At 35.8% G+C, this 21,141-nt stretch overlaps 1 protein-coding gene across 14 annotated transcripts in view; it reads left to right on the top strand.

The window, feature by feature from the left end:
- MYCBP2 (MYC binding protein 2) overlaps positions 1-21,141 on the top strand; it is a 262,323-nt gene that overhangs the window by 52,781 nt on the left and 188,401 nt on the right. For all 14 annotated transcript variants that reach the window (XM_045201677.3, XM_045201639.3, XM_024568966.4 and 11 more), the window contains exons 6-13: positions 6,827-7,069; positions 7,311-7,382; positions 8,783-8,879; positions 13,593-13,666; positions 13,779-13,917; positions 15,396-15,472; positions 16,364-16,568; positions 18,016-18,180. In XM_045201677.3, the coding sequence (XP_045057612.2) occupies positions 6,827-7,069; positions 7,311-7,382; positions 8,783-8,879; positions 13,593-13,666; positions 13,779-13,917; positions 15,396-15,472; positions 16,364-16,568; positions 18,016-18,180 (1,072 nt within the window). The remainder of the gene's footprint in view (positions 1-6,826; positions 7,070-7,310; positions 7,383-8,782; positions 8,880-13,592; positions 13,667-13,778; positions 13,918-15,395; positions 15,473-16,363; positions 16,569-18,015; positions 18,181-21,141) is intronic.

Below are 21,141 nucleotides of genomic sequence, written 5' to 3'. Positions count from 1 at the left end.
TCATCCTGATTTTTGTCAGTAGGATTTCCCTGCTTTTTCTCAGTCTATATAATAATTTGACCTTCCCAAGGTCAATATATAAATAATCTTTCATGTTTGAGCTAAGCTATATGTGTGTTTAACCCTGCAGCACTAAAGGTAATAAAATGAAATATGGCAAAAACTCAAATCTTGAGCTTGGTTTTGTATCAGTAGCATAGCCTCATCTTTCTCTGCAGCATCTTGCTCTCTTTCCTCCCCGCCTCCCCTCTTGCCCTGAATTTTCAAGTATAGAATTTCTCAAGTATATAGTTTCCAGACAACTTTTTTCTGTTGAAATAAAAACATATGACATAATTCGACTATATTTGTGATTGATGGAGAGTTTAAAGTAGGGTAGGATAGCTTTTCATGAAGAGATTTTGTTCCTGAGCTACTTCAGCTTTGCATATTGCATTCTAAGCTTTTAATATTTGTGGACTAACCGCTTCATCACTGTTAGTGGTGGGAAATATCATCCTCCTTATATTTAAACTTGATTTAATTCTTTTGGAAGAAGTTACAGTTTTAAGTCTCTGTTACGTGCTTTTCTCTGGCCCCTTGGACAATCTCCAGAACAGATGGAAGGGCTGCCTCACTCCTGTTACTAGCAGGCCGAAGACAGCAAAAGGAGTATAGTGGGTCATTTTCTGTGACTAACTCCATGATACCGAACTCTTCCTGTCAAGCATGAGCAGTTGAGCAGTTCCTTACTCTAGTTTTCTGTTCTTACTCTTTTCCTCTTTCTGACCTGGCTGAAATCCTTTTTTCTCTCTTTATGATCCTTAATTGTTTTGAAGTTCCTCTATGCAGTGGTTTTCAAAATACATTCTGCTGTGCTTTAAGGGGTTTGGCAAATTTTAATTTAAATATTTGCTGAAAATAATACAAATTCTTCTTAAATTTCAATAAAGTAATAAACATTATGATGTCATATACCAAATTTAAAAAATATAGTGACCATAAACACATGAGCTTTTTAGGCATCCATGTGATTTTTTGTTTGTTTGTTTGTTTTTTGGGGTTTTTTTTTGTTTGTTTTTGGTGTAGACATCCTGGGGGATATGAGGTGAGATTTAAGCGATGAGTTGAAATGAATCAGTCCAGAGGGAGGAGGTGTTAGTCTTGGGGGTGTGGAGAGAGAATGTTCTTGGTATCCACGTGCTAAGGCACAGAAAGGTAAGAGTAAGAGTGGAGTGTTGAAGGCTGAAAAAAGTTTAGTATAGTTTAGTACGGAGCATTGTCAAATAACACAGGCAGCGCTTGATTGCGTATCTTCCTGATGCAATATTACGGTCAAGCGCTTGGCTGCACAGAACTACTGCATTCTCTGAGTTAACAGCTGAGGTTCTCTGTAGACCTGCCTCATTGCTGCATCCCCAGCTCCAGCCCAAATACCACATTAAAACCAGTTATCTTAACATAGCTTACAGTGTTCATGATTTGGCCCCAGTTCCACCTGCCAGCTTCATTTCACAAATCTCTCTTGGCCAGGGTATGGGTGGAGGGAGAAAAGTTTTCCTGCAGAATGTGTAACTCTTAACATCTCAAATTGTTTTGATATCCAAAAGCACATTACTTATCTTGTTCTAAAAAGCTTAAGCTGAAAATTTAAAGTGGGGTAGGAGTGGTAATACTTCAAGGGGTTTTATTGAAGGAGATTAAAATCCTTTCTGGAGGGATGAACTCCAGACTTCAAAGGCTTCCCACAGACAAAACACTACCGCATCTAAGCTCACAAACAAAATGCAATGGAAAAAAAAGCACCATCGTTGAAAGCTAGTATAAATGAATATAGCAGAAACAATTCTGCCAAGTCTTTAGATAATGAAATTATTGGATATAGAATAAATAATATATATACTGATTTATTTCTTATGGTTAGGATAAAGTACCAAAAATATGATTAGGAAATAAGACTATAAAAAGCAATCAGACAAATTAGAAAACAAATGAAATTGAACATCTAGAAATGAAAAACTAAATCATTGCAACTAGAAATTTAAAGGATGGGTTAACCAGTAGGTAATAAAGTTGAAGATAGAAATAGTGAACTGAAATAAATAGTGAGGGAGAAGGTATTCAAAATGTAGCACAGAGAGACAAACTGTGAAAAATAAAAAAAGGAAATATGGATAGAGAATGAGAAAGTCCAGTGTGACTTCTCAAAAGCAACACTGGCATTAGTCCTAGGGGTGAATGGTGTTCACTATATTATACCTGGATCAACTGTCAGTCATGTCTGGGGAAGGATGCTGATGCTTTCAAACATGCAAGGTATGGAACAGTTTCAACTTCTCTACTTTTCCCTGTCCTTATTCCGGATTGGAGCAGGGCCTCTTGAGGGGTGTTACCAAGGGTAAAAGATAGAAATGATATTTGATTTTACTGAGAGGAGTATGGGGAACACTTAAAGATAATTAAAGAGAAAACTTAGCATATGCAAAAGTGGGGCAATGGTTGATTCAATGAAATAAAGAAAAGTTATACAAGGAGAGAAATATATAATTTGGCTCAGTTCTGAACCATGATTGCACAGTTATAATAAATGATATCTGTATACTAGTTTAACCAGAAATTATTATATAGCTCAATTTGAGGACTTGGGAAGGGAGGAGGTGCATCATTTTTCATTGTAGACACCAATGAAAAGTATCTGAAACTAAAATAAAATGGAAGCTTTGGTGTATTGTATAGGAATGTGGGTATCATTTCTGGATAAAAACAGCTCTGAGTTTAATGTAGCTGCTTCTAGGGAGAGAACTTGTATTCAGCTATATATATATATATATATATGAAAGTTATATATTTTGGCTGAGTCAGAGGCTGTAGAACTGGAAGGGGAAGAGAATTATATCTGAGCAAGTTATCCCTTTGAAAGTGCTACCCTTTAGAACAATGTTGTCCAATAGAAATATAGTGTAATCCACATAAGCAATTAAAAATTTTTTATTAGCTACATTAAAAAGGCGAAAAGAAACAGGTGAAGTTAATTTTAACATATTTTACTCATCTCAGTATGTCAAAAAGAAAATTTTCAACATGTAATCAATATAAAATTAATAATGAGATTTTGTATTCTTGTGTTTATACAATATCTTCAAATTTAGTGCGTACTTTACATTTAAAGCACATCCCAAGTTACACTAACCACATTTCAAGACCTCAGGAGCCCTCTGTGGCTGGTGGCTGCCATAGCACAGACGTAGAACCATGGCCCGTTCTGGAGCCCCGGGTCTGGCTCTGTGGCTGGATGTGTGGCCGTAGTCCTTGGGTGGGGAAACAGAACTGAAAGATACGGAACACAATTTCCTCTGGTGTCAGTGTGGGTCCTGTGCTGGCGACTGTGCACTCATTTACAAAGCCAGGTCTTTGATAAATATTAGTTAAATGAATGCTGAAGGAATGCACAGTTAAGTTTTCATATCCTGCAAAATTGATGGTGCTAATGGGTATTAGGAATAGTGGAGAATCAAAGTTGAAGAAAAACACTGAAAATTTTATTTTATCTGTAGAAGCAGCATTGTTTCTCTTATGCTTAATTTTGTGCTTAATTATCATGGAGCTATTAATGATTATTCATATCATATAAAAGATATCATTTGGCTTGAGTATACTCTAGTGCAACAAATTATTTATATCTATTGTAAACTTATTACTAATCTGTTTTCATCTATAAAACTTAAAACAATAAACAGTACTGGATACCTGGTGTTTTGGAGAAAGATACATAGTTCAGGGATTTTGGTAAAAAATTCAGGTTAATATTACTTGGATTTAACATTTTCATTTTGGCCTGCTTGAGATTTGTTTTTTATAGATGATCTAGTTTGTAGTTTTTGCTGACATGCTGAATGTGATCATTTTGAACGATTTGTTTTCTCTTACCTATTGAAACATTGATATACAACATTATAGCGGTTTCAGTGTACAACATAGTCGTATGACATTTGTGTCCCTTAGAAAATAATCGTCACAGTAAGTCTAGTAATTATCTGTTACCATACATAGTTGTTACAGTATTATTGACTATGTCCCCTATGCTGTGCATTGCATCCCTGTGGCTTTTTTATTTTAAAACTAAAACGTACAGCTCTTAATCCCTTTTATCTGTTTTACTCATCACCCCCTTTCCTTCCCCCTGGCAACTGTCAGGTTTCTTCTCTGCCTGAGTCTGTTTCTGTTTTGTTTTGTTTTTTAGTTTCATATATAAGTGGTATTTCTTTCTCTCTGTGTAATTTATTTCACTTAGCATAATACCGTCTAGGTTCATCCATGTTGTTGCAAGCGACAAGGTTTCATTCTTTTTCATGGCTGAGTAATATTTTATTATGTATATGTACCACATCTTTTAAAAATATTTTAAAATTTTATTGATTATGCTATTATAGTTGTCCCAATTTTTCCCTCTTTGCCCCCTCCACTAAGCACCCCCCACTCCCTCAGGCAATCCCCACACTATGGTTCATGTCTGTGGGTCTTGCATAGGTTCTTTGGCTGCTCCATTTCCTATACTTTATAATGGCTACTTTTCCTGTACTTTATAACCCCATGGCTATTCTGTAACTACCTATTTGTACTTCTTCATCCTCTCACCTCTTCACCCATTTCCCCACACCCACCTCCCAGTTGGTAACTATCAAAATACTCTCTGTGTCAATGATTCTGTTCCTGTTCTTCTTAGTTTGTTTTTTTAGATTCATTTGTTGATATGTATTTATTACCATTTTAATGTTCTAAGTTTTGATCTTTTTCTTAAATAAGTTCCTTTTACATTTCATATAATAATGGTTTGGTGATGATGAACTCCTTTGGCAAGAAATATTCAAAGCAGGTACCTACAGCCAATATTGCTCTACCCTGTAAAGATGTCATTTAGAATTGAGGGGCAGATAAAGAGCTTCCCAGACAAGGAAAAACTAAAGGATGATGTGAAGTCTTGATTATGAAGTCCTGTTTGTGATTTCCTTAGCTGATAGGTCTCTGTCACCTGCACCAGAGAGCTCCCACGTAACCTAACATCCTGTTGGCATCTCAGATTCCACAGAAACCATCTTACCTCTTCCCTTTTCCCACTCTACCACTTCCCCAACTCCACTCTCACACCCCAGGTCCCAGGAGTAAATCCGATTAGCCTAAAATGCTTTTAGAAGCAGACTAACCATCCTATAATCTAACTTAAAAATACACCAAAACAAGGTGGAGAATAATTTTAGAGAATTTCTATAAAAATTAAAACAGAGGGGATTCCCTGCCCCCCCACCCCCCGGCTTGTTCCATTTCAATGGCTCTGATTTGGGTCCTGATTTCTGCCAGATTCATCACAGACGCAGCCAATTGAAAAGGGCACTGGTCACCATCTATGCCAGATAATCTTCTGCAATGCACACTTTTAATGTGTAAAAATTACTATTTTTTCATAGTCCCCCATGGTCAGTTTGCAAGCACTCTGCTAAAGTAGAAGAGAAATAAATTATCCACAAGGTAAGCACGGGAGTATAGAAGCGATAGCTAGTCCTGGAGATGGGTTTCTCAACCTTCCACTGGCTAGTTGTGTGCCCTGAACATGTAATGTCATCTGAACTTAGTTTTCTAATCTGTAAGGTGGGGGACAGTGGGGGGGAGAGGGGAAGGGATATAAACAAGAGAAATAAGACCACCGTCATCTACCTGTCAAAGTCGCTGGGAGGTTCAGACGAGCTAACACTAGCAAAGTACGTCTCACAGCAGGAGAGAAGAAAGAAGCAGAGGAAACATGAGCTTGTTAGATGCAGATTATCTTTGCAGAGGAGTAGAGACCACTCAGTAAACTAGCACTGCGTCTGAGCCCTGGCTTCTTCCCCCAGTTCTGCTACTGTGGCGCTTGCCAGGAGACACAGCTCCTTAACTTCGAAAGTGGGAACTGCTTCTTCCGAGGAAACTCCCTCAGGAATGTCCCCGAGAGGGCAGCAGCAGGGAGTTTTACTGATCCCTCCTGGAGACCTCTCCTTTTCCCCATGTCCCCTCCTGAAACTAATGTCGGTGTCAGATTTGGCCAGTGTTTCCTCTCAAATAACAATATTAATACAGCCATGTAAGCCTCTCAGATGAACAGTATGAAGTGCATTGTTTATAGTCATACTGCATCTATGAGAACCGAGTTTCTGAAAATGAAACAGCTTGGCCAAGATCCCTGAGCTGGTAATAGGCAAGACCTAGGATTTAAACAAAGTCCTTTGGACAGGAAGTGGATCCAGCCTCCATTTCCCCCATTACATTTAACTTGGTCTGAGTTAGTTCGTTGTTACCTCCCTTTGGGGCCACTACAAGAGTCTCTACCTCCCAGTGACCTAACCTACCAGCTGCTATCCGATTCTTTTCAATATCTGAGCTTTGTTGTTCTTTCTCAAGATTGCTTTGGCTATTCAGGGTCTCTTGTGCCTCCATATACACTTTAGGGCTATAGGTTCTAGTTCTGTGAAAATGCCATTGGTATTTTGGTAGGGAATGTGGTGAATCTGTAGATTGCTTTGGGTAGTACGGACGCTGTAACAGCATTAATTCTTCTCATCCACGAGCACAGTATGTCTTTCCATTTGTTGTGTCATCTTCTGTTTCTTTCATCAGTCTTTTAGAGTTTCCAGATTACAGGTCTTTCACCTCCTTGGTTAGATTTATTCCTAGGTTTTTATGCTGTTCATGCAATTACAGTAATTTATTTTCTTATAAATGATGATATGTGGTTAAACTGTCTTCATTTTGCCTGTTTTATGTTTGGGATATTTCACAATGTCATTTTGGTTTTTATTTTCTTCTCTTTTTTGACTAGGTGCCAACAATACTGAATTCACTACAGAGAAGTGTTCAGGCAGTGTTAGTGGGAAAAATTCAAATTCAGGACTGGTTTAGCAATGGCATTAAAAAAGCAGCTTTAATGCACAGGTGGCCATTAAAAGAAATATCTGTTGATGAAGATGATCAATGTCTACTTCAGAATGACGGATTCTTCCTTTATCTGTTGTGCAAGGATGGATTATACAAAATAGGCTCTGGATACAGTGGAACAGTGAGGGTAATGTGATTTTTTTATAGTTCTCTATCATAGCAGAGGTTATGTCCACACTGATTCTGTTCTGTTTGTTTCTACCTTCATTTTCAGAGTACCATCTAATTTTGATTTAATAGTACTTCTTTGGAAATCATAATGGATTCATAATGGAAACAAATGCATTACATGTCATTCATCAATTTTTGGTTTTTTATTGGTTATTAATAATGAAACTGTTGATAGACTAACTTTTGTTATTTTGCAGGGCCATATATATAATTCCACATCTCGCATCAGAAACAGAAAAGAAAAAAAATCTTGGTTAGGGTATGCTCAGGTAGGGGAATATCCATAATAAAACAAACTTTTCTTTCTCATTTTAAAAAACATGTGGTTTGTACTTGTTTAATTAATAAATAATATCATTTCTATCTATACAAATATGGTATATTGTAACAGTGGCATAATGTGGTGTAAAGAACATTGGCTTAGAATTTATGTTTACTTTTAATTCTGGCTCTGCTTCTTACTAGCTGTGTGACTTCAGACAACTAACTCAGTTAACATTTGATGCTTGGTGATTTAGCTATAAAATGGGGAGGAAAATGAACAACTTGCTTAAGTGAGCCTCTAGATAAGAATCAAAGACTGCCTTTATTGTTAGCAAATCTGAATTGGGAATCGTTGTGACCTGAGGCCAAATTAGAACTTCTTTTCATAAACTCATTTGTTCTGCATCCAGACCAGTACCTGGCAGGGAACAGACTGTGACCTTTCCAGTAGACAGCTGCCTGCATGGAGGATCGTGCAAAGTAGCGCCAAAGAGAGAAAAGAGCTGGGCCTGTGTTGCTTTCTTAATGCTGCCATTATCAGCTGACTAACACAGCCAACTCGGTGTCCACAGTCAGATACATCACCCCTCCTCCTGTGGAGAGAAGCAAGTACAGGATGCACAGAGGGGCAGGGTCTTTATTTCTGTGCTATCCCAACCGGAGAGGTGAAGCCAGGTTCCCTTGTGGAGGGATAGAGAATAAAGATACCTCTTGCCCAGCTCATAGTTTGCTGTCGGCATCAAATAGTAAAAGATATTCGAAAGCATTTTGAAAGTTAAATAAATTACTGTTGTTATATGAAAATTAATCATGCTAAATCAACTATTGGAGGGGGTTTGGAATTAAAATTTTAAATGTCTTTCTCAGTAATTATCTCTTAAAATAACCTGGTTCAAATGTGTCATTGAATTTTTATCTACTGTATTTTATCTAAGAAATAGTGAAACGGAAAATTATTGCAAAAATGCGTTCAGTGGCATATCACTTCATCTAAAACTACTATTTATTTTTAAATATTAACCTAACTATTTCAGTTATTGTTCCTTAAAGTATTATTAAAGTAGCAGTGGTCATTTCTATTTACTTATCAAGTGATATTTCTGTTATGTACTTAGCAAGTGATATAATAATCTTGAACTAAGTGCCCTGTCCCGTGCAGAGTGCCTAATATATGTATCTGAGAACAGGACAGGTTAATTGATACCCAGTGGTGTACATTTCTCCTCTTACTAAATTTACCCGTGTTCCTATATTCTTGGTCTTGAATCTGCTTTAGACATCAATAGTGATATATTCTTGTACCACATAAAACTATAGTACAGAACTGTGTGGCTAATTTTTCTGCTAAGTTGGTAGTGAAGGAATATCTTAACGTATGATTTAGTAATCTTCTTGTTGTTATCAGGGTTACTTACTGTATAGAGATGTGAATAACCACAGCATGACAGCCGTAAGAATAAGCCCGGAAACACTGGAACAAGATGGCACTGTCACGTTACCAGGTATGTCAGTGAGCGCTTCATTTGTTTTCTTCCCAGTTGATTTTAAGAGAAGTGCATGTTAGGCCAATTAGGCATATAAAGGTTGGTTAGCAAGGAATAGTGCTTGCTTACAAATAGGTTGAAAAAGTCTTGACATACAAAACATTTTTTTAATCCTCACCTGAGGATATGTTTACTGATTTTAGAGAGAGAGAGACAGAGAGAGAGATATCGATGTGAGAGAGAAACAGCGATTGGTTGCCCCTTGTACACACCCCAGCTGGATGGAACTGGCAACCTACATACATGCCCTGACCAGGAATGGAACCAGCAGCCTTTTGGTGTATGGGCGGTGCTCTCACCAGCTGAGCCACTTGGCAGGGCAATGTGCAAAACATTTTATAGTCTACATAAGGTTACTGCATTTGAGGGAAAAAAACAATCACCAGGAATATAGTATACAGTGTTTTAATATTTGATTTTGCCCTTACTGGTGTGGCTCAGTGGGTTGGGTGTTGTCCTGCAAATTGAAAGGTCATTGGTTCAATTCCTGGTGGGTACACGTGCCTGGCTTGTGGGTCAGGTCCCTGGTTGGGGGCATCCAAAAGGCAGCTGATCATTGTTTCTCTCTCACATCAATGTCTCTCTCCCTCTCTTCCTCCCTTCCCCTCTCTCTAAAAATAAATAAATGAAATCTAAAAAAATACTTGATTTTAAATTGTTGCCCATCTGCGTCTGGGTCCCCCACTCTTACTCTACCAAGGCCTTTCAGCTGCTGAATTAGTGGGGTGATGTGACTTTGTTGCTCTTAATAAAACCACAACTTTGACTCTCTTATAGTCTGTGATAAAGAACCTTCTGTTTACTTTTATACTTAACAGCAGTGTGCTTTGGGTTTTCTTATATCTTAAAGGGTTTTAGAGGCAAAGATTTCAGAGCAGGTCAGGAATTTTTTTTAAATTCCATTATTTATAGTTTTAATAATATGGCACTTTGGGCACCATCCATTTTGCTTTAATTTTGAGGTTTTACTCCTATCAAATCTAAATATAAATTATTTATATTATATTTATATTTTTATATTATATTTATATTTATAAGAAGAAATTTATATCTTATAAATTCTGAGGCAGTAAATCTTAAATTTGTGGAATACTGGGCAAATGCATAATAGATTCTCAATTGGAAGGTCTTTGAATTTGCTTATACCATTAATACATTGTAAAGGAATTTGTTTATGTTAAAATCTTGAATGCTAATGTATCGATCAGTAATTTCATGGTAAGCAGCAATATTACTTGTATGCACTTGACCCTCTGAAAATGATAGAGAACTACTTCTGAAGATCACATTGAGAAGGATAGTGGCTCCCATCCTGCTTGTTAATTTTTAATATATTTTTATAACTTAGTCAAACATTTATTTGAGCTTTGCTGTATATAAATATATTCAAATTAGTGTAAATGACACTATATTAAGGTAGATGCCACATTTTATGTATATTTCACAAATAAAGCTACTTTGGAAAACAGAGGACTCATTAAAGAAATCTTATAAATGACTATCTTTTCAGATATGTGTACAGATTTTTTTTATTTCAGTATTACAAGTTTAGGCCATGTCTCTAGTCTGAATAATATAAATAGTAATAATAAATTGTAATAATAAATATTTTAAAATAATATGTACCCTCTTGTATACATACAGTAAAAGGGATTATATAGAGTGGGGCAAAAGTAGTTTTACAGTTGTGAATATGCGAAACACAGAGTTTATTTGTTTATTAATTTTAGAAAGAGTGAGAAGAGGGGGAGAATGAGAGACAGAGAGAGAGAAATACTGATTTGTTGTTCCACTTATTTATGCACTCATTGGTTGCTACTTGTGTGTGCCCTGATCGGATATCGAGCCCACAACCTTGGTGTATTGGGATGGTGCTCTAACCAACTGAGCCACACTGTGTTTATTGTGTAGGTACCATATAAACAAAAAAATCGGATTAATTGTAACTTCACTTCCCATTTATAAACACTGTAATGTATTGGTGAATGCCCTTCCTGTGTTTTTCCTATGTGTATTTGTACATATAAAAAAGTGATCTAATGCTGCATATTGCTTTTTAACCTATCCTTTTCACACATTCTGAATATATTTCCAGGGCATTTAATAGTCTTCCACATTATCATCTTAATGTTATAAAATATATTTCATTGATTAATACATTAGAATAGAAGTTTCTTCCAAGTTTTTGCAATATAAATTATACTATAATGAGTATCCCTATCGCTATATCTTTGTGCAAGTCATTTTAGGATAATATCCTGAAAGAAAATTCTTTTTTTCAAAATCTTTTTTTATTGATATTGGGGTCAGAGGGAGAGACATCAATTTGTTATCCTACTTATTTATGCATTCATTTGTTGACTCTTCTATGTGCCCTGACCAGGGATCGAACTTGCAACCTTGGCGTATCAGAATGATGCTCTAACCAACTGAGCTACCCAGCCAGGGCTGAAAGCAAATTCTTAACCTTTTCCCAACAGATGGATACTAATAGAAGCGATTTACTTCTGAGAAACCCTCATCATTTAATAGGGATTGTGACTGGGACCATTTTCAAATGGTCTACATTCAACTGTTTTATTTATTCCACCATGATGTAAAAATAACTTGTTACTGTCTTCAGCTTGCATCCCTCTACATTATTTAATATATTAAATGTGACTTTTAACAATGCAAGTATGGCTTTCTGTGTTTTATAAATATGTACCATATTCATGGTGAAGAATGAACCGAACTTTGGGACCATAGGTTTCTTTCAAACTGGCAGATGTTACTTGATATTTTCCTGAAGATGCTGTCTTATAACATTATATAATGGAAAACGAAAGGATAAAGAGAAAATCTTTTTGAAACTACACAGTCGGAAGACTTGCTCTCAAGCCTGAAGAAGCCTTTTGTCATTTTCACATTTGACCTGGACTGCAGTTTCTTCAATAGTACTTTTCTTCCCCATAGCTAGGGGCAGCTCTGCCCTGTAGCTTTCCAGTCAAGATCAAGCAGAAATGAATTGTCAGGTTTATAGATGGAAGCGAATATACCGTGTTTAAAATGGACATAAATCTGGTAATCCTTTGAGCTTCGTGCTCCAACTTGTCTTACAGTCTAGTTTATAAATAAGTTGTTTTCAACCTAGCATTGATGAACTTGAAACACGCTTTTTTTCTTGTTAATTGTCAATTTAGTCTTTATATGTTGGCATATCTTATATATTGTGTCCTTATGTCATTTATTCTTCATGTCTGGTGACAGGTTGCCTCAGATCATGAAGGTTTTTGCTATTCTTCTTGCGCCGCTTCACTCCTCATTTCTGCATTTATCTGAATTATAATGAGTTTTTCTTCTTTGCTTTTTAGTTTAAAATCTTACTGCTTAGAGCTTGAGAAGCATCTTTCTTGCGCCTCTTTGTATTCTGTACAGTGGACTAGGAACTCTTTCTTTCGATTTCTCCTCTCTTTGATTACCAAGTCTCTTGGGCTACCAGTGGGCCTTGTCTCCCAGTTTCTATTTCCAGTTTGTGATCACTGAATTCTCTATTTGGTAAGGGTCTGCCTGTGTTTTGCATATTTATAATAAGGGAGTATGCTAGTATGAAGCTCCTGGGCAAAGATGTAGAGTAGTCCATCTCGTGTGGGTGGGCTCCATTACTGCATTCCAAAACCAGAATTTTATGTTTTGTTGATTCAGGTGCAAATAGAAGTGAGATATTACTATTACCTTTTTTTGGTATTGTAATTAATGGAGAGATTCATCCTAGTTCTCTGCAGTTATTTTGGGAAGTGTGTGTGCTTTTTTACTCGCTTGCTGAATGTTTATTTTTCAAAAAGGACACAGTATACTTAGAAGTTGATTTCGCTTTAGTTTCATGTTATTTAGTAGCAATCACTAACACATGTCTCAGTGGTCCTTCTGTAATACTGGTATCCCTTGTTACAATTGCACTTGTGCGTTGGAACAAGTGCACTTGCATAGTGCATTTTTGATCAAAGTATGTAAGTGCACTATTCACAGACACAGACATAGTGACAAAACATGGTATTCCAGCCAAAATACATGAGCACTTTCAGAGAAAAAGAAATACATAAGCATAAATATCTCTGTTCTATGAGGGATGAGCATTTAAAAAGTATATAGCATATTAACCACTAAAAAATGCTAGGAATAAACATTAAATTTCTAAGTGGAAACTGTAAAACCAGTTCTATTTCATAAAGCAAGGGATATCTGTAGTTGGACACCCTAGACTCAAATACAGAAGCATTAGGTCTGTCTGTATTTTTCTGTGACACTAATGACTGTGATGTATGTCTGAGGAAGAGTGTTGCCTACATTCGCATGTGATTGTATTGAAATGATACAACCAACATTGTAGTTTGTTCGTTGTGGTGCATGTTTATGACCAGACTTTCATACTAATTCATTTTGAAATTAGGCGGGCTCTGAGTTCCTTGATTAGGGAAGATTTATAAATGTAAGCACAAAATGTAATAAATATTATTAGTTGAATTATTTAGTTTCTGCTAATTTGTAATTCTTTATTAAAAAAGCAGTCTCCCTTTAAGTTTTTCCTTATTGCGTGGAGCTCTCTCATTCTGACTTCAACAAAGGAGTAAAGTCGTTTTCTGAGGTGCTTATTTTTATTGTAATAGAATTATTTTTTTTCCTTTTACACAGATTGCCACACTGAAGGTCAAAATATTTTATTCACTGATGGAGAATATATTAATCAGATAGCTGCTTCAAGAGATGTAAGTACTCTGAATCCCTTTCTTATAATTACTCGATTATTTTAGATGAAACGTAGAGCCTTAAAAGAGCAGTTCATGCAACATAATACTGCGGATGTCTTATTTCTGTTAGGATGGCTTTGTCGTCAGAATATTTGCCACAAGTACTGAACCTGTGCTACAGCAAGAACTACAACTTAAACTGGCCAGAAAATGCTTGCATGCCTGTGGTATCTCGCTGTTTGATCTGGAAAAGGATTTGCATATTATAAGTAAGATGGTCAAATAAGCCTTTATCCCATATTTTAATTTTCAGTTTCTTTATTCTTTTGAAAACTAATATTGTGTTTCAGCCAGCAGTATAGCGTATATTTTAGCAGCTATTTTGCTGTCTGTTACTTTAAAACACGCTTATGAATTAATATGTATAAGTAACTAGGAAATATGGCCTTTAAACAGAGTATGATATATGAATGCCATTTTAAGGAAGTGACTAATAATTTTCCATTTTTATTTTGAATGGAGCAAAAGGAAATAAACTTACATTTGATAAGAATTTGATAGACAACACTTGTGGACATCATTATTTTATATGCTCCATCTGTATTCCATTATTTAATTTTGAAAACATCTATTTTAAAATTGTTACTACAGTGATATGCATGGTTAATCTCATTGAAACATTTAATTTTGGTTTGAACAGATTTTCAGGATAGCTGTAGAATGATCCCGTAGATTGTGAAAATTGTAATTGGCCTGTAAACTGATTAATACTCTTTCATTTGGATTCAGGTATACAGCCAGGCACAGGGTATTTCTTGGACTTAGTGTACTTACTCCTGCAGTGTCATAGTACTAACTAAGACCACTGGTCTGCACAGGATCTCAGTTTTGGTTGCCATTTTGCTGCAGGTCTGAGAGTGCCATTTCTTAACAGGATTCTTTGCAAGACCCACCTCTTTTGACTATCTCATTCAATTTAATAAATTGACATTAGTGATTACTTTGCATATTTTATTTAATTATATAGTATTTTTATAATTCAGTTCAACAGAAGAATATTGAATTGAAATTATAGTTTTTAAATTTAACAATCCCATGAGCTAATTAGTAATTTGTATAATTGGACAAAATTATAAAATGTGCTATATATAATCATACACTCAGTTGTCCAATTTGAAAATGTGCATAAGGGTCTGTGTGTTTATGTGCACACATATGTACTCAAATTCATGAAGTGTTCTGTAGTAAAACATGGAATGGAGAATCTGAAATATCATAATTCAGATATTGGCATGGCATTGTTTAAACTCAGATGATTGTGGGTCTAGACTCACCTCACCAAGCTTTGTATTTGTTTATTTGTAAACTGGACACAGTAGTTGTGAGGATTAAATAGGATAAGCTTCATGCATTCTGTAATGTCTGGTACCTAATAGATGCTCACTAAAAATGTGTTATTCATTCATTAGTTCAAGGGATATGGCTCACATTACTTCAAAATCATTTTTTTAGTATTTAAATAATTTATCTGGCACTAGTTTGGAACAAATTATGAAGCTTATGGTAACTGTTCTTAGAGTAGTGTATATGTTGCTAATATTTTTTTAAAATTCATACATGACATTTTGTCATACTTGTTTTTGAGTATATTAATTGAATTCACTTTTTAATTACTCAAAATAGTGCAAGTTGTGCTTGCAATTAGTCATATTACAAATAATAGAATTCATTCATCTTGTATTGTTAGGTACAGGGTTTGATGAGGAGTCAGCAATCCTCGGTGCAGGACGGGAGTTCGCGTTAATGAGAACGGCAAACGGAAAGGTAAACTACTCTTGTAGGGTTAAAACTTAATATTCTCTGCTTTAAGAGGTAGTTGATATAATCAGTTGATTAGTTTATATAGCTCACATGTTTAAGCAATCATATTTAAATTTCGACTTAAATTTCTTGCTTTTTGTATGGTAAAATTTTATTCACATTGAAATATGAAAGAATGGACATTTAAGAGTATAAAACTTCATAAACTTTATAAAATGTGTTTTTATAAATATTTACTTTTATTATGGAGCTTTTTGTATAATTTTCTGAGTTGGGGTGAATTCACATTTTGAGTGTAGTTTGCTGAATAGGATACCCACTGCAAATTTCTGTAAGTGAGCAGAAACATACAGAGTACAAGTTGGAAGAAGTAGGAACTTGTGTAATTCAGCTGTAGGTTGTACAATGGTCAGTCTGTAGAGATGGAAGCTTGTTTCTGCTTAGTGAGTGTCAGGATAAAGTAAGGTAACTAAAGAATTTTAAAAATAAAAGCTTCTAGACAAATGTAGTGTATTTGTATGTAGGGCTTTTGCAGGAGGGGAAATGAAATGAATTATATGAATTTCCTAGTGTCATGAGTATATTTGTTAAACATGTTTTTATATCTATTTAGGATACTTATAAAGTATCTTTAAGAGTGAAAAATGACTGAATAGATCTGAAAAAACTGTTATGAACTCTGTCTTTTTGAACAATATGCCTATTTCTCTCCTCTGCTTATAGAAGTCGAATACTATTAAAAAGGAGTTTATGTTCTTGTTATTTCTGTTTTTTAATAAAATACGGAATTTTTTTTCTCTCATGTAAAACCTGATGCAGTACTCCAAAAGACACTATAGTTACTTTTTTCTTTTCTACTTTTCTTCTTCTTTTTAAAAAAAAAAAATATTTAAGATATATTACACAGGCAAGTACCAGAGTCTTGGAATCAAACAAGGAGGTCCTTCAGCGGGAAAATGGGTTGAGCTACCAATTACAAAATCTCCAAAAATTGTTCACTTCTCCGTTGGACATGATGGCTCTCATGCCCTTTTAGTTGCAGAAGATGGAAGCATATTCTTTACAGGATCTGCTAGTAAAGGAGAAGATGGAGAGTCAAGTAAGTTAACTGATTAACTGGCCTTTTAGTAAAAATAGTGTAGAATTTATAAACATAAGATACATCAGTTTCAACAGCACTAACCTCACCAAGTTAATAGAAGACTTTTACATTGGGACATCTTCAGTTAATGGTGCTTGTGCACTGTTTATTAAAGAACTGGGATTGCAGATTTCTTTTAGGGTTCATATTAATTTTTACGTATTTAGGCTTACTTGGCTGTCTTTTTTTGTCAGTTGGCATAATTTTAAAAATCGTATTTATTTCAATATATTATTTTAGGTAACCTCAAATTTTGAGAGTAATATATGTTTCAGAAAGAAGTAAACCTTATGTAACCTTGGGTAGTAGTGCCCTGTTCTTGATTTCTCTAAGATGAAAGCAATTCCTTAACAATGAGAAAATAAACAATTTTGTTTATCTCTTACTTTCTCTGTGCTTTTGTCTAGTTTCCCTGAAGGTGTCATATTTCTGTTTTTGAAACTTCTCATTTACTTTGTACATCGTAGCATGGTAGGGTATTGTGTTACGAGAATTACATTTGAAGTCAGTATCTAATGTAAAAATCATATGTAAATAAAATTACCTGGGAGAGATCTTAAAAATAGTCATGAAGTATATGACTGTTCATTTTTAAAACCCTGTTTTAGGAACTTCAGCACAGCTAGTTTTTCCTTCTAGCATTTAGAGTATCAGATAACATAGTAGCTGTATATGTGTATGTGGATCATGTTATATAAAAAATACAATGTCTGTATTTTAAAGTCCCAGAATTAAACCCAGCACAGCAGTATGTTTTTATTCTGAAAGGCATGCAAAACTGAGGTTGAATAAAGGAACAGAAGTTTGATTTTTCCAATATTTTGCTCATTTCAGAGATTTAGCTTTTGAAAGGAGAGGTTGCTTGAATTATCTACATTTATTTATTTATTTAATTTTATTTTTTATCTACATTTATTTTTATTCACTCTCTCTCCATATGTATTTTTCCCTTCCTTATAGTCTCTCATTAACTATCTGTAGCTACTTAATACATATTTTTTAAATGAACAGGGAACTGATTTTACTTTCTGGGTTCTAGCATAAGAGTACATATGAAACAGAGTTTGAGAAAAGGAATTTTAAAAAATATATGGTAATGAAATGACTTTGATAATGCAAATAGCTAATCTAGAGATTACACTCTGCAGAAGCTTGTTAGAAAATTGTTTCCCATTGGGCGTTTCACTGTGCTGCAAGGTCTGGCAGTGATAGCCTAAATATTACTTAACTGGATGAGATTTGCAAGTTGACTCATTTTGTATGACATGTTGGGAAGCCCAGGCTTTTGTGAAAATAAATACAATAAAGTGTATCTTAAATGCAAATAACATGGTTTTTTCCTTGTGCTTTATATACAAACCATTATTTTTATTTGTGCATTGATACCTTAATTTAATTTTTTAAGCTAAGAGCCGACGACAATCAAAACCCTATAAACCTAAAAAGATAATTAAGATGGAAGGAAAGATTGTGGTGTATACAGCCTGCAATAATGGAAGTAGTTCTGTTATTTCTAAAGATGGAGAGCTGTACATGTTTGGAAAAGATGCCATTTACTCTGATAGTTCAAGTAAGTTAAATTTAAACACTATTTCACCTTTATGCAAAGAAAGTCCAATACTAGACATTACATATTGCAAAGATATGTCTAGAAAGTTAACATCTGTGGGATGCTTTCTCTGCATTTTTCACATGTATTTACAAATAGAACGGTTTTGTGATTTCCTTCCTGTCTTGTTGCTGGGAGCACTCACTGGTTTTATCAGAATTATGGTGTGTGGTAGTGCAGCTCCACTTCGGCTCTTGCTTGCTCTGGAGAGCTTGTCCTGGACTCAGTTAGATGCTCATGTGATATGTGTCTGGTAATACTGTGGGGAAGTGATTTTCATGACAGAGGTGATTTATACTTGATGAATGATTTATTTCCCCTGTTAGGTATTTAGGGAGAAACTATCACTCACTTATTTACTGTTGCATCCCCAGGGCCCAACGCAGTCTCTGGTACATAGTAGGGTTTCAAGTGATTGAATGACAGATAAACCAAAAGTTTAAGTAGTGAATGTAAAGGATAGAACTAGGCAAGTAAAGAGTTTTATACTTATAAATTCTGATTTCAAAAATTTGTCATACTTGGTTGCTAGACAACTCACTTGGTGTTTATATGAGATAAATATGTAAAGCCTACAGATTTTTTTGGTAAAAGGAAACCAGAATTAATGAAGTTTCTGGTTGGAAGTTTAAGTGATTGTCTTATGTTAAGAAAATGACATATATCAAACATTCATGGCAATTATCAAGTTGAACTCTACTCAGGTGATATGTAAGTTGGCTTAATGTGGTACTATTTAGATTTCCAGTTGTCTGTAATGTCAAAAATGAATCATTTTGGGGGAGGGCTCATGTATAGTTTAAAAATAATGTTCAGTGTAACTATTGCTAGCTAAAAATCCCTTTGGCCAGGGCTAATTGAAACTTGATAATTTTATTATTATTGAGAACTGACAGTATGTTAGGAAATTGGTGGACCAGACAGACACGATCCCTTTCTTTTGGAGGATCTGAGAGAAAAATGGCCATTACAGAACTTTAGAGATCTCGGGTAAAGGTGGAGGCATAGGTAAACACGCCTTGCCTCCTCGCACTACTACAGCAAGTATTATAACTAGACTACAAAACAGATATCACCCAGAATTATCAGAAAATCCAACCACCAAAGATGTAAAGAAACGACATTCATCCAGATGGAGACACACAGAGAGGTGCAAAGATGTGGAGCAGTGTGGAGAGGCACGGCGATGTGAAATAGGCAGTCCCACGTCCACATGTGGTGGGTAAAAATTGAGAGGGATACCTTGGGAGCCAGTGATCTCAGCCCCACACCAGACCACCCAGCCAGAGTTCCAGCACCAAAAAGATAAGTCCCCATGACTTCTGGCTGTAAAAAACCAGTGAGGGTTGGGGTGGGGGAAGAAACTGCAAGATTCTCAGGACACTGTTCTTAAAGAGCCTGCAACAGACTTAGGACTTAGGCAGACTCACCCTGTCTAGGATTCAGCATCAAGGCAACAGCTGGAAGGGTGGGTACCACTGACATGGTAGGCAGAAATTGAAGTGACTAGCAACAGGGCAAGTGCCAAGAGACAGCTTCCTCATGGGCAAAACTCCAGAGTCCAGGCAGCAGCACTGTCCCCTCTCTGAGCCCTCCCCCACACAGAGCCACAGTGACGTGGGTTACCCTGCCCCTGAGATTACATAGAGCTCCACCCCGTACACTACAGGTGTGCTTTGCTACAATAGGACACACTACTAACGGAATCAAAGCAGCTCTACCTAGTACACAGAAACAAACACAGGAAGGCTGCCAAAATAAGGAGACAAAGAAATATGGCCCAAATGAAAAAACAGAATAAAACTCCAGAAAAAAAATAAATGAAATGGAGATAAGTAGCCTATCAGATGCAGAGTTCAAAACACTGGTTATCAGGATGCTCAGGGAATTCACGGGTACTTCAACAGCATAAAAAACAGCCTGGCAGAAATGAAGGTTACATTAAGTAAAATAAAGAAAAATCAACGGGGAATCAGCAGTGGAGTGGATGAAGCCGAGAATCAGATCAACAATTTGGAACATAAGGAAGAAAAAGCATTCAATCAGAACAGCCAGATGAAAAAAGAATCCAAAAAAAAATGAGGATAATGTAAGCAGCCTGTGGGATATCTTCAGGCATACCAACATCCGAATCATAGAGATGCTAGAAGGAAAAGAAGAATAGCAAGAAATTGAAAACTTAAATAATGAAAGAAAACTTCCCTAATTTGGTGAAGGAAATAGACATACGAGTCCAGGAAGCCCAGAGAGTCCCAAAAAAGATGGTTGCAAAGAAGGCCACACCAAGACACATCATAATTAAAATGCCAAAGGTTAAAGATACAGAGAGAATCTTAAAAGCAGCAGGAGAAAAGCAGTTAGTTACCTACAGGGGAATTCCCATAAAACTGTCAGCCAATTTCCCAAAAGAAACTTTGCAGGCTAGAAGGAACTGGCAAGATATATTCCATGTCATGAAAAGCAGGGACCTACAGTCAAGATTGCTCTACCCAGCAAAGCTATCATTTAGAAATGAAGGGCATAGAAAATGCTTCCCAGACAGGGTAACACTAAAGGAGTTCATCATCAACAAGCTCTTATATGAAACGTTAAAGGGAATTATATAAGAAAAAAGATCAAAACTATGAACATTAAAATGGTGATAAATTTATAACTATCAACAATTTAATCTAAAAAACAAACTAAGCAAACAAGCAGAACAGGAACAGAATCATAGATATGGAGATCATTTGGCGGTTTATCAGTTGGGGGAGGGAAGGATGAGCATGGGGGGAAAAGGTGCAAGGATTAAGAACTACAAATTAGTAGACTTAGAATAGACTGGGGGATGTTAAGAACAGTATAGGAAATGGAGAAGTCAAAGAACTTGTTTACACGACTCATGGACGTGAACTAAGGGGAAGATTGCTGGAGGGAATGGGG

The sequence above is a fragment of the Desmodus rotundus genome, chromosome 13 (genome assembly GCF_022682495.2).
Source record: "Desmodus rotundus isolate HL8 chromosome 13, HLdesRot8A.1, whole genome shotgun sequence".
NCBI classification, from domain to species: domain Eukaryota; kingdom Metazoa; phylum Chordata; class Mammalia; order Chiroptera; family Phyllostomidae; genus Desmodus; species Desmodus rotundus.
The sequence above is the reverse complement of the archived record's forward strand: the minus strand, read 5'-3'. Positions and strand labels throughout refer to the sequence as shown.